The 14,920-nt window shown below is 37.1% G+C and overlaps 1 protein-coding gene across 2 annotated transcripts in view; it reads right to left on the reverse strand.

The window, feature by feature from the left end:
• LOC129254626 (protein moonraker-like) overlaps positions 1-14,920 on the reverse strand; it is a 62,570-nt gene that overhangs the window by 11,409 nt on the left and 36,241 nt on the right. Inside the window, exons 1-5 of one of the 2 annotated variants that reach the window (XM_054893131.2) lie at positions 9,304-9,408; positions 4,536-5,257; positions 2,734-2,924; positions 1,767-2,465; positions 742-906 (exon numbers count right to left, since the gene is read on the reverse strand). In XM_054893131.2, the coding sequence (XP_054749106.2) occupies positions 742-906; positions 1,767-2,465; positions 2,734-2,924; positions 4,536-5,196 (1,716 nt within the window). In that variant the 5' untranslated portion in view covers positions 5,197-5,257; positions 9,304-9,408. Of the gene's footprint in view, positions 1-741; positions 907-1,766; positions 2,466-2,733; positions 2,925-4,535; positions 5,258-9,303; positions 9,409-14,920 lie in introns of those variants that run through there. The other variant, XM_064112106.1, reaches the window with a different exon arrangement.

Consider the following 14,920-nt stretch of genomic DNA (forward strand, 5'->3'; position numbering starts at 1 on the left):
AGCATACTGCAATTCAAAAGTCGAAATGTAAATTTCCACAACTCAAAATTTAGAAGTGTGCAATGATGGCTATATGGCTATGTTGCCCTCGGCATTCAAGTGTTGCCATGAGGTATAATAAATGACCTTTTATTCCATGAAATTCTCAATTCAAAATATGCCACTTGACCCTGCAAGGACACTCTTTATTTAAACATATAAAAGAAAGAAACTGGTGATACACTCTTAAAAATTTATAGGTTTGTTGATTACCCAAAGATGTGTGCATGTAATCCATACTACAATGATTTGATTGTTGACCTGTTTAAAAGAGAAAACACTGACCACTGACAACAACAAGTCAGAGGTATTATAATATACCAAAATACACTCACTCAAAACCCAAAATTTCAAAGTAGAAGGCTTAGAAGCACTTGTGGTTGAGAGTAAATGGCCCTCACCTTTTTCTTCCCACAAATGTTAACATGTTAAGATTTTTTTTCTAAATAGAATTGTGGCTTTTTAATTTCTATTCTCATGCTGATGACATAATTATAAAAATTTGCCAGCAGCAAATAATATTCAACACCTACTGCTAATTCAATTGGAACCAGGTGGTCCATGTTTAGGCCTGTAGCAAGTAGCAAATTAAGAAGCAAACAGGTTAATCGCACCTCGTGGTGATAGACAAGTCAAAAGTGTAACAACTAACAATGAACATAATTTGTCATTTTCAGTCTGTTAGCATTAGATGGTTCTTACCTCCATGTATTCCAGTTCTTGCATGAGATTCTCAAAAGTTGGGGTAGTGTCTGCTATCTGGTTCTGCCCTGGTATCATTGTATCATGATTCAGCCTCTCAAACTCCTGCACTACATCTTCTAAGACATCATCTACTAAGAGCGTCAAGACTTTGTCCTTCATATCCTAAAAATAATTGCAAAGGACTACAAAGTTATATAAAATCAAATTTTTGAAATTGTTAAAATCTGACATGTATGGAAAGTTGGGAGTTCAACGTTATTTATAATGACTTTGTGAGTTTGGTCTCACATAATGAACAGAATTTAAAAGAAGGAAAGGCATGAAATGCTTTGTTGGCTTAACTCGGCACCTGACCAGGATCAAGAATCCTGGGGTTAAAGAGTTAAAACATTTCTGAAAAAGAAAAGCAAGCAAGCAAAGGTTTCCACTTATATCGATTCTTAAGTCAGTCATCTAGAGACTCCCATTCATCATATAATGATTCTAAGTTCTTTTCCATGAAAAAAAGAGAGAAAATTGGCATCCAGTATGTCCAACACAAAGAGTATTAAACATTAGATTGAAAAAAGGCAGACTTTGATGGGAGAGCGTACAAATGACACAATGCTTTTCATTTGTAATATATAAATATGCATGGAAAGCTGGGATTCCCCACCTCACCATCATGCACATATATCATGAATGAAAGGCATTGGGTTTCGTGCATGTGTGCTCTCTCGACAACAGAAATGATCTCGCCATTTTCAATTTGCTTTTTGAATTGGACATACAGGATGCTTATTTGTCATTTTTCTTCATGGAAAAGAACTTGGAATCACAAATTGGATGAAGGGAGCCTCTAGATGATTCACTAAAAAATCCATGTTTATAAGTCGAAACATTCTCTTTGATTTCTTTTCTTTTTGGAAATTTTGTAATTTTTTACCCCAGTGATTCTTGACCCTGGTCATGAGCATGAGCTCTGCCCTGGTGGAGCACCCTGAGGTATTTGGGGCTGCTCTGTACTTTGCATAAATATTTACCGTATGTTGAGTTGCGGATTCTATAGAAGGTGGAAAGCACGAGTCTTGGGTACTTGTTGGTTCACAAGATTTCATCCTTGATCTATTTCCGCTGGCTTCACTCTCAGCACTTGATTTGTAGGTATGAGATGCACTCCCTTCCTGTTTTAGCCTCATCACAGCAATTTCCTCACCCATGTGTCCTATAGACTGGCTATGATGTTCCTCTTTGTGCTGTGACACCTGTTCTCCAATATCATCGATTCTTGTCCTGCCTGATTTATCATCCAGAGATTCCTTGGAGTAAAATAAATCATTAATGCCACGTGAGGGAGCCCTAACGTGCTTAGAAAGCCTCATCCTCATTTCCTCATCTCTGTCACCTGAAGAATCACTGTGATATTCCTGTTCTTGTTGCAACCTCCTCTCTTCATAATCACTGGTCATTTCAGTACCTTGAGACTCCATGTTGGAAGCTACATGTAAATCACTATCACCATGTGAGGGAGCCCTGACATGCTTTGATAACCGAACCTTGTGAAAGCTTTGAGGGGATCCCGGCGGTGCCCACGATGGTTTAACCTCTCCTTTCGATGATGTCCTTGAACTTTCCCTTCTAACCACATCTCCTGCAGGTATGGCCTTGGAGGTTGATGACTTGGTGGGCTTAGTGAAGTGCATGGACCTGTCTACTGGTTCATGTAACTCCTTGTTATGATGCTGTTTTGGAAAATTTTGTTGAATAGACAATGAGTAAATACACTAAAACTACCATAAAATTTTAAACTGTGAATAAATGGAAATAAGATTTTTACATTAATCTAAAGTAAGTTATTTTTGTTATTCAAAGCCCAACTTCCTATGCTAACTGCCTATGCCAGTGTAAATGAATAAACTAGAAATATGACTTGAGCTCGCCCCCCCCCCCCCCCGGTATGTTATCAATGCAATTGTAAATGAATATAATGTACTGAAAATGATTACTCACCCTTGCTCTTACAGACATTGGAAGGATAACACTACTGCTTTGAATATGTTTTCTTTCCTTCCTCTGTTGTCTTGATTTCATGATCTCAGGCCTTTCAACACGATTTGGTTTGGCTCTCATTAAAGACTCTAATCCCGCTCTTAGCATTGCTGTTCTATCTGGATAGCTTTTCACATCTACAGATTCAGTACCTATTCAATACAAATTAATAAAACTTGTATTAGAATACAAAAATTTGTAATTTATATTAAATAACACACATCAGGGATTAAATTAATCCAAGGCCACTGATGCCATGGTCTTGGATATTTTTTTGCCTTTTTAATGCTTTTTTTCTCATTTTTGATGTTATATACTGTAGTAATGTGCCAAAACAAATATAGGGCTAGCCATAAAGATATCAAAAGTTAAGGCAAGACATATGATGTACCCAAACGGATGATATCTTATGAACCCACAGTTACTACTCCAGTGGGTGACCCATGGCATAAGAAGTCAGTGCAAGTGTTACACTCCTTAAAAAACTTGAAATTCATTCTGTAAACAAGAAGTCTCATGCCAAACTAATTTAGAGATTTTTAGAGATAGACTAATTATGGAACCTCATCGACAAACTCATCTACATTGTAAATCCATAGTAAGTATTTAAGTAAAATCTCCACCCCTTATGTTAAGCCTGACCACTACTGAATTGACAAAAATTTAATAAGGCCACTGTCTTTTTCAACCCTATTCGGCCACCCCGGGTCTTTATAGGGAGATCATGATTTATCTGCGACCTTTAACCCCCAAAATAATCAGAGAGTACGCATAACTCAAATTTACAGTAGATGAATTAAATATCAATAATAATAATATGTTCCATTTGTATAGCACAGCTGCTATAAATGCATATACTCTACTGCGCTTGATACTTGTTGGTATCATATTATTACCCCGGCTCTTACAGTAGCTGAGCCGCTGTATACATGTAAGTATTCAAGGAATAAATCCTACCGGGTACCCATTCACCTCACCTGGGTCGAGTGCAGCACAATGTGGGTAAATATCTTGCTGAAGGAAAACACGCCATGGCTGGGATTCGAACCCACGTCCCTCTGATTGAAAGACAAGAGTCGTAACCACTAGACCACGATGCCCCCACATGGAATATTACCACAGGAATGAGAACCCCCCCACACAAAAATGCTTCTGATGACCACTTCAATAAGCATCTACTTTGCATTTGGTCTGATTGCCACTGAGCTCTATAACTATTTTGCCTGATTTCCAGTCATCTTATATCCACTTGGTCTAAGCCCATTTAATCAATACGGTATCTAACCAGTCAATTGTTGTGACGAAGTGCAAAATAATTGGTAGACACAGTGGAACTTAATCCAGTTTGCACGGGGACTTTCCCAAAGCCAACATAAAGGGATATTAACAAACTCGCTAAACACTGCATTCATCCTTTTTCAAAATTTCCACAGTGGAAAATGGGTGATGGCGAGAACTGGTGCGCGTTGGGTAATTTTTAGTGTTCATCTATATCTTGCTGGCTTTGCAAAAGGTAGCATCCTCTAACAGGGGTCAAACTGGACTACATGTAGACCATCTGGGCATTAGACTAAATGAGAATAAGACTCAGTGGGTATTTGACCAATTTAAGTGTAGAGCAGACAGCAATTATCCATCCAAACTGATAGTAGACAAAAGTTTTTTTTAGTCTATTGGTATAAGATTATCTGAGAGTAGAAAAATTGCTTGTAGAAATGCCCATCCCCCCCCCCCCCCGATGAATATAAACCCTGGCTACATACCACGTTTTGATAATGTATTCATCTGATCCATGTATGTTTTAAGTTCGCTTTTTAGTCTTGCAATCTCTTGCTTCTGCTGCAAGTTGATACTCTTGAGGGTTGAATTTGGTTTGGACAGAGAATATTCCTTGGTCAAGCCCTGTTTCGCCTCCCTTTCAATATTACATGGCTGATCGTGTGATAGCAGAACAAGTCCAGGAAGCCCATTTGAAGGCGTTTGTGTTTTCAGTGACTTCTTGTGGGCATCGTTATTTGACGTCTTATGAGCATTGGTATTTGATTTCTTGGAGAGGCGATCGTGTGGTCTGTGATGTGATTTACTGGTTTTCTCAATTTCATTCTTCTTTTTACCTACATTCTTTCGTGGCTTTGCCAATTCTCCTTTCTCTTGAACCTGCTGCCTGTGGTGTTGTTTTTGCTCTTGTATCTTGTTCTTCATGTCCCGTCTTGCAAGCTGCATAGCGAAAGCTATTTTTTCTTTGGAGATAACATTGAACACGACTGGTTGCTCTGAGTTTTCACCAGCAACTTCTGGCTTTGTCTGTTTGCTTCCAGCAAGACGCTCAATGATAACCGGGCCTGGATTGTGGAACTTGGTAACCATGTTCTGGGGGTTGCATGGAATGCCCAGATTGAAAAGTAATTGGTTTTGTTGTGCCATTGTTAGTGCTTGATGAAAAATCCTTGTCTGATTTGTCTCCACAACTAATTTTTCTTGTTGACTGGAAAGTGAATAAACAAAAAAGTCAAATAAATCAACAACTTTCATTGTATTTTGAATGCAAAAACCTTGAAAAATTTTCTGATTTATTAAAACTCTGGACAATTTTTCAGACAAACAAGATAATTATTTGAATTCATATAAGTTAGAACAATGAAAGACCAAATAGCATAAGTGTTTTTTTTTTTTTGCATTTGGATAACAGAATAACAAACATTTAAGTTGTAAATATAAATAGATCTAATTTACGAATAAAATGTAAAAAACATGGAAATAATTATTAGTGTTGGCCTATGTAATTGTATTACAAACAGCGCCTCATATAGCCTTAGTTAGTTGGCACGTTTTAAACGGTGCGTTTTAAAACATGTTTTAAAACGCGTTTTAAAACACCCGTTTTTTTTACAAAAAAAACGTGTTTTAAAACACTGCATAGACTTGTGTGTTGTAAATTTTCATGGTTAGATGAATTTTTTTTATCAATACTTTTATTTCTTAAGCTGTGTATTATCTTCTTATAACTAGCTAAAACTCTTTCTCAACACCACTCCTTTTCTCCTCTTCTCTTTCCCCCTTTATTCTCCCCTTCTCCATTGCTTCACATCAATCCATAAGAATAATCTTATAATAAAAAACATATCTGAGTGTTCTGCTCAATTTTTTGATAGGGAAAGAAGCATTTGAAATAAACTCAAATAAACGTAGAAGTAGAGTACTTGAATGAAGTGGAAGTGTGGCACAAGCATAGGCCTAAGGCCAATTCCAAGCAGAAGTGGACATTTTCCAAAACTTTATATTGGCTCCATTTCATATCTGGATCAGAATTTTCTATTAAAACTCATATGGGTAATCACAATTCTAAAGCCTAAAAAAAAATTCTTACGCATCTAGGAGAATCCCAAACAAAAAATTATTTACATGGGACTATATATATTTTTAAAACTTAATTTCAATTTAAACGAAAACTGTTTGTTTTGAAAAATTTTCAGTTGGATAATCTCAAGGTCATTATTTTACATCATATTAATAGAAAATTTGCAAATACAAGTTGCAGGAAGGGGTGAAAAATGTCAAATTTGTGGCGCCTGACAAAGTGTAATGTGACTGACCGGAGTTTTTGTATTCACAAAAGAAACTCGTAGCTGCTTCCCAAATTCAAATCTCTTGTTTGAGACTTCTATATGTAAGTAATGCTTTGTATTGAAATTGGTAAAAGTGCTTTGATTTGAAAGAAACATGAAAAAGTAATCAGTCACTCTTTTCCATATCCTTTTTTTGTAATGCGACTGACCGGTTTTTGGGACATCATGGCTTCCATAATTCTGTATGTATTATTTACAAGCCTCAGAAGTCAAGATAAAATAACAGAGATTTGTCCCTATAAAATTGAAGACACCAAGTATTAGAAAAGGCACGTAAAAGTGTAATGCACTTACAGTGGAATCGCCCATAACAATATTTTACAAATAGACTGTAAAACTGACATCGTACTCTTATGGTACAAGACTATACGTGAAAGCAAACTTTGCGATTTGTAAAGATGTAGAAAGTACTTTAAACCGTATAAAGATAATCAGCCAGCAAACTTTGACCCTAACAGTCCTAGGGGACCTTAATTGCCCCCCAAAAAAAATTATATGATATATCCATCACACACAAGGCCATGTCATATCGTTCAAGACTATTTTTGGGATGCATGCATGGGTATGGGGTCATGATATTACACAAGAGTATGTCAGACCCTGAATTGCTTTAAAATGTGATTTTATGTATAAATCTAATGTAAGGTACAATACTATATGTGAAAGCAAGGTTTGCAATTTGTAAAGACAAGGCCACGTCATATCGTTCAAGACTATTTTTGGGATGCATGCATGGGTATGGGGTCATGATATTACACAAGAGTATGTCAGACCCTGAATTGCTTTAAAATGTGATTTTATGTATAAATCTAATGTAAGGTACAAGACTATATGTGAAAGCAAAGTTTGCAATTTGTAAAGACAAGGCCACGTCATATCGTTCAAGACTATTTTTGGGATGCATGCATGGGTATGTGGTCATGATATTACACAAGAGTATGTCAGACCCTGAATTGCTTTAAAACGTGATTTTTGTATAAATCTAATGTGAATTCTTGCCAAAATTTGTGTCTGTATCATTATTTATACTTTTTGTTAATGATTGGAAAATTATTGACAATCCCATTAAAAACAACTAAAAAAGGTTTTTTTTTAATGTTCATTAATAAATATAAAAAAACATTTTCATACCGATTTTTTTCTAATATGCATTTCCTCAATTCCTCAGAACTCCTCAATTAAAGAAATAAGCAGATCAAAGGCTTATAGATTCAAACCTAAATTTGTATTTCTTGCACTAAAATTGGCATAATTGATTCAAATGAAATAAAGCATTGAAACCCCATAGACCATGTCATTTTCTACCATTATGCAAATTCTTGTCACCTCTCCCTAGATTGATAAGACTCAAAATACCATGGGACTACGTGTACATGTACAATGTATGAGGATTTAACTTATAAAATGTCAACTTACTTTAATGTTTTTTTAAGTATTCAATTTCTATAATTGAGTAATTTGGGGGGAAATATTAACTTTTCTATATTGGAAATTCAGTTTAAAAATTGTAGTCATCTCTTACTTACTTAAAAAAATGTATTTAGAGCATCAAGAGCTTAAATCATACTGTATAGTTTAATTGATTTACAAAAAATTTCAAAATTCGTCGGAAAAAAACGTTTTAAAACGATTTAAAACGTTTTAAAACAATAAAAAACGTTTTATTTGTTTTTTTTAATAAAAAACGTTTTTTATCACAACCCTGAGTATAGCTAACCTCGCACTAACGTTAGCACTGTGAGTGCTCATGATGACGATCGTGACATGCGACTAGGCCCGAGTCATTGTGTAGACCGGTGTTCGACAGCTTTGATTTAATCAAACATTGATGCATCAAATTTTGAAGGCGGGAAAATGAAGTAAATTTTTTTCCTTGTCGATGCAATGCACGCACTGTGACGGTATGCGCTGAGTGAGAGGGGTACGGTTAGCATTGCACAAGCAGATGACAGAGCAAAGATCGTTTGTATTTTCCATTATCACAAAAAAAGGACCAATACAGAATTCTTCCCAAAATATCTAAAACAATGACATTTGTAGATGACAACATATATGTTTGAAATAAAATTATATGAAAGATATAAATCACGCGGAGTGGATCCAAACGATTCTCGGTCAACTGCACTCATAGTCCAGACTCGCACACACTCCATCCCTGTAGGCAGACATTCATTAATAATAAATTCATTCATTCATTAAATTTGTCTTGCATAAATTATCTCAGCACGAAGAGATGAGGAAAACTCAAACTAGGATTACAATAAACTTCATGGCGAATAGGCAGTTCATACTTTGATGATTGTGTGTACCAAACGAAACGGTCACCGCATTTCTTTTCTTCATACGTGCACACTGTCAATTTTTTTTCAATGCACCGATTTTGCAAAATCTGCACCACCACAGTGCTCGATGACATCGATCGAATACCGATTTGGAAATTGATTCAACTCGGCCTCAGTGGCACAGCACAGGCTTACATGCAACTACTCAATGAACAAGGTTATGATATAACCTTGTTCTCTGTTTAGTACTCCATATGTGGCAAAATAAGGTTGGCAATGTTATTTTTTCATTTTTCTTTGGAACAATGCTTGATTGTTTGACAATGTCAGATTCCATTACAGCTAATCATCATATAACTTGACTCTTGGGTAAATTTGATTCTTTAAATTTTTTTTTTAAATTAAAAATTGAAAAAAGAAAGTTTTCTTGCCATATTACTTTCCACCAATAGAGGGAGTACACAAAAATGTGCAAAAAAATCAAGTTTTTAAGTGCTCTGGTGAATACAAAAAATTACTAAAATTTACTAAAAAAGTTTATGGAAATTGGAATTTTTGGACATGATTTCAATGATTTTTTAAAGTGTGTGTTGTGTACTGCATTGGCATACAAATAGTCCTACCTGTTAGATTCCCCACAGGCACAGCAGGCAGGAAGGTTGCAGTGAGCAAGCTAGTGTATGCGACCAAAGTCAAACTTATATCATCGTTGATTCCTCTAGGCTACCATCAGGAAAAAAAAGAAAGAAAATGTTTGGAAAGAGTTCCATATGCACCCCCACCAAATATAACAATAGCGATACCACGCTGGCCGTAGCCTCTTTTCGAGGCACTGGCGGCTGCTTCCTGAGCGAAGTGAGGGATATCCTAATTAGCAAAGTGAATTAGGCCTGGAGAGCGCAGCGAGCCAGGACCTTTTGACATCTGAGCTGAATTTCACCGACTTTCTTTTGTTTTTTATTAATTTACCAATATTCCGACCAAAAATTGGTCGGTGAAAATCATCCAAGGAGAGCGCGGGCTGCTATGACGTCACACTGAATATTCATGAGCTCATCTTGAATGGCGACTGTGGATTCTTGGCGAAGAGTGACGACGAAATATCAAAGAGCATTGAATATATGCCTCTAATATGCTGAATATTGGCTGATTTTTAATGATTTGCAAGTTGATGCAATTAAATCTGCACTATAAGGACGAGATGTGTTTGTAAATCTACCCACAGGATATGGAAAAAGTGTAATCTTTCATGCGATTCCACTTTGCGTCACGTCGATTATCTCCGCGTTAAGGGAATGCTGGAGTCGAGTTGTTCAGTTGGTGCTATCCCTTGTGGACCAGGCCGATCTCCCAGGAAGTATCGGGGTCTATTACGGCTAGTACTAGTACCACTACTTGTAGCATTTTGCTGGTTATATCCCCTGTAGTGTCCTGCAATTAAATGAATCCCCTGCAAAATAGTGGACTATTCCGAACCCCAGACGAAACAGCTTTGACATTTCATTGGTCAATTTACTAGATGAATGTTAAATATTTCCTCGAGCTCATGAATATTCATTAGGAAGATGTGCCTCATGAATACATAATTCAGCTCAGATGTCAAGAGGCCCTGGCTCGCTGCGCGCGCCAGGCCGAATTCGCTTTGCGAATTATCTATCCCTCGCTTCGCTCAGGAAGCAGGCGCCAGGGCCTCGCCAGGCCTAATTCACTTTGCGAATTAGCTATCCCTCGCTTCGCTCGGGAAGCAGCCGCCAGTGCCTCGACAAGAGGCTATTCTGGCCGCGGAACACTAACTCTCGTGTCTGACAACACGAAAATTCCCAACTGAGGCATCTCTATATTGCCTTCGTTTAAAGGCTAAATGCAATGTATAAAGTATTTAATTCAAATAATACAGAAGAAAAACTTTTCGTTATTTCAATGTTTATTTGTCGAACCATAGCCATTTTCAGTAAAAAAAACCCCAGGTTTTCCATGATGTATATTGGGCATGCTGCAGAGCGTGTATACGGTAAAATGAAAACATGGCTTTGACTTCTGGGTTTGCAGGGTCAACAACAATCATGCATTGCGAGGGACGTAGACTGTGATATAGGCTGCAAGATGGCTTCGAACGAAGCTACGATGATGAACTTTATTTTCCCCAAAAAAATATATCTATCTAATTTTCATTGAAATATTAAACTAAAAATAGGAGTAATTTTAGGCTAAATTTAATGTATCTTGGAGGGCTTACAGCTCGAAACTGACCCCCTCATATTAAGAACATGAACCCTTTCGTTTTCCTTTTCTTCTTGTGTACGAAATAAAATTAATCGCTTTATAAGGGCATAAGTTAGGATTATAAAACTTCACAATGAAGCTTTCGCGATGTCTATATCCCACAAATTTTGTTTTTGAATGCTTTATAAACGCGACTTTTATTTTCCATTTGGGCAATTCCACATGGGAGAGGGTAAAAAAAAGTAAATTTCGAAATTGAAATTATGCATCTGAATGTGAATAACAATTTACACAAAACCTTACATTTTAAGGAACTGAAAACCTTTCAAATATCTTTTTTACGGTTTTTGCTGAATGATCTTTGAATTTGATGGCCATTTTCAATTAGAGAACATATATATTTTACATTATTTTGGATAAATTTGATAATTTAAAAAATGTTTTACATTTTTGGTTCAAAATCATCCAATTTTTTGTGTGAAGGTGAATAATTACCAGTAGCAAATGTCTTTATCATGGGAATTTTCAAATTTCTCAGAGAAAATTTTGCAATCTACTATGAAACGGATGTATTTCTGTTACCATAAAACTTAAAAAGTTTTTCCTATGAAATAAATCCTTACTTGAATTTTATATAATTCTGAATTCTCTGATTTCATGTGACTTTAAAAGACTTAGCAACATTTAAAAAAAATATCATTTCTAATTCTGCTGTAACTGTGGTAACGGAATTACATGTACATGGTAACAGAATTACCATTATCATATACTTGAAGGGGTGTGCGTTAGCCCATTTTGTTCCATTAGCATGCTGATATCTTAGTTGTAGTTCATAGTTATGAACATTAAAAGCCTTCTGATTAGTTTACACTCCAAATCAGGATGAGATTATAAAATTACTTGGCAACAAGCTCCCATTCAGTATAACATTCAGAATAAAGGCAAGATAATGTACATTGGCATTAATAAAGTATATTGAAAGAGCATATAATGTAGGTGAATGCCTTACAAATGATTAATGGTCAATCCCTTCTTTGGGAGGAGTAGAAGAATGATTATGCATTGTAGGATGATCAAAACATATTTGTCATCCAGATTGATTTTGCCAAATATGTCACTGCCAAGAACCAGTTCTAATGAGATCCAAAATACTGGACACACAATCACGAAGTGACCATGTTAACTGTGTGTGCCTTGGAAAAGAATGGCATTCATTTTTTTGTAATTGCCTCTGATCAACTCACCCTCAACAGTCTGTAGTGAACTTTTCAGTAAAAAAAATAATTCTGGGATGGCTGGGAGTAGTTCTATGCTTCACTAAGTGGTTATATTTTTCAATGCTACTGCCTAATAATTTAACCGATATCTTCTGTGTAAATCTCCTTGCATCGGAAAATTGAAAATTCTTAGCAACAAGCCATGGTTAGGGACCAGAATCTGGCATTGGCGAACAGTGTAGCGAGCAGTAAAGTAATGAGTGGAAAAGGTGAAGTGAGATCCATAATTTGCAGATGTTGCAAGGGCCACATGCCAAAAACATCATACTAAATCTTGATACAGATGACAAAGATATTCAAGATGTCTTAATTAGCACCAAACCAATACTGTTTTCCACCCCTAAGCAATGGATGCTCAGAAACATGCAAAGTCAGCATCATTGTTAGATTCTGGTGCAATGGTTGGATACACGATGAACATGTCTACATCCTAGGCTGCTATGTCACATGATATATCTTTAGATACAGAAGATAAAAATTCATCTCGGATAAATTTTCATATTTTATATGAAAGATAATTTTTTTTTAATAGATATTAAATAAAAAATCATGGCCTCAGAAAACCACCTCAGGTCATGAATATGACATGATCATCAAATCACTGCAGTTTCTTAGAGTCACATTTGGGAAATACATCTGTCCGGAAGATGATATTGACTTTATACTCAGATCTGCTATAATTGCAGTCCTCCTCAGTGAGCAACATATAGACAGAAAACGAATCCTTACCTTTAAAGAGAATTAGATAAATAATCGGTATACTAATTAAGAACCAATTTATACTTAGTTGTCCACAACATTCTTTCAAAATGTGAATGTCAACACTATTTTCATGTGGTTTCAGCACTGTTTCGTGTTTTCAGTACATTAATATTGAACAACCAAATAGAAAGTTTTCAGTTTAATTGTTTTAAAATGCCAACTGTTTGTAAAACTATGTTTCTTTTGAATATTTAAAGACTTTAGAATATCTTAAACTACCATCTACACAAATTTTTGACTAAATATGCATATCTGATTACATGCTGTCCTCAGTTTTTGTAAAATTCCTGATGTGTACACATATGGCTGTAGTCCATGTAAATTTCGTTACCATGAGTATTAATGATTATTTTGGGCCTTTGCATAATTCTTCTCATCAGTAAAGGAGGCAAAAAGTGGCTAATAAGTCCTAATACCCCTGAAGTTGAAAAAGAACTAAAATATAATTAGCCCTGATCCCTAATATTTTGTAAAATTTTGTTTATTCATGGTAGAGCCACTTATTATGAAAATACTTACCATGATTTTCTTATTTACGAGATAACTGGATATACTCATTTGATTTGCTAGTTCATTACGATTAACTTGCACGCCGAATAAAAGTACACAATTTTTCCTGCGCGCGCGCAGCATTTCCCTCAGAAGAGCGCCAAAAAGGCGGTCTTGAAGATGTCATCTACGACGATTCCATAGAAAAGAGCCCAAGAAGAAACGATACTATAGTATCATGGGCCCTCGGCCTAGTGTCAGAAGGAGAACATCATCACCAACTGACTTGATCGTTTCAACAATCCAGCATGAAATGATGTCTTGAGAAGCTGCCGCAAACGGCCCGCGCGACAATACAACCAACTGAACAGAGTTGGGAATTGTCTGAAGAATGGCAAGCAAAGACAAGGGTTAGAAGTCACGCCTAATCTACGCCAATCCCAGCAAATGTCCGGGAGCGATGCATAAGTATGCAAAGCTACGTACTGTAAATGGTTACAGATAAACAGATACAGGAGGGATCTGATAGACAGACGAAAGATACCCTGAATACCGACCCAAGAGGGAGTTAGTCAAGCGTCAAGAACGACCGACAGGCGCCATGACGGACTAAACCATACAAGCTCAACGTTTGAGAAGAAACTCAAGAGTTTGTAAGATTCGGATTGAAGGTATTAATCATCCGTAACCGGAGGGATGATAATCGCCGATGATCAATAAACGATCCGACTTTGTTGAAAAATTCGACAAGAATCGTGATCGGAAGACTGAAACTTGAACGGTTCAGTAAGTGATCAATCAATCAATCCGAGAAGGCAACAGCGGGGCTAATAAATGCCACGGTCGGGTCACCGGCTTAATAAAATAAGCCAAGCCGCAACTATGCAAACGTAAGGAATGCGAGATATCTCAGAAGCCCCCGCGTGGGGGAAAGCGCCCAGAATTCGATACCTGTCTCAAAAGCGTGAGGGCAGAACATCTGCAGAATTCTGATAGAGAGCTGTGGCAGGACGTTTCCAGCGGTCCGATAAGGACATGGAACGGCAGAGAGTAAGGTTAAAGTAAACCACTCGTAAGGCAGTCAATGTGTCAAGAAAAACGACTGAGTGCCATCCTGTTAATAAAGAAACTGCCACAGACCTGCTGTCTATGTGGAATAGAACAGTCTGGTCAAACAGCTCAACTGAGCGTGTCGGAGAAAAAAACGCGGCTCGCATCACGACATAACAAGTGTGATAGACCGAGCGGTCGAGAGAGGACCCCGGATCCCATCTCTCCCGTACTAAATAAAGCACCCGCCCGAGGGTGCAGCGCCCGCAGCGGGAGAGGTGGGAGGTGGCTTGACTGAAGCCACCATCGGCGAGAGGGCCCGTAAGGCTAGGCTGCGATGGATGTCCGCTGAGCGGAGCAATCCCTAGCCGCAGCAAGCGTACGCCAGCGGTGAGCTGGCGAAAAAATGCCTCTGTCATGATCTTACGTGTAACGACAA

This window comes from Lytechinus pictus, chromosome 2, assembly GCF_037042905.1.
Source record: "Lytechinus pictus isolate F3 Inbred chromosome 2, Lp3.0, whole genome shotgun sequence".
NCBI classification, from domain to species: Eukaryota; Metazoa; Echinodermata; class Echinoidea; order Temnopleuroida; family Toxopneustidae; genus Lytechinus; species Lytechinus pictus.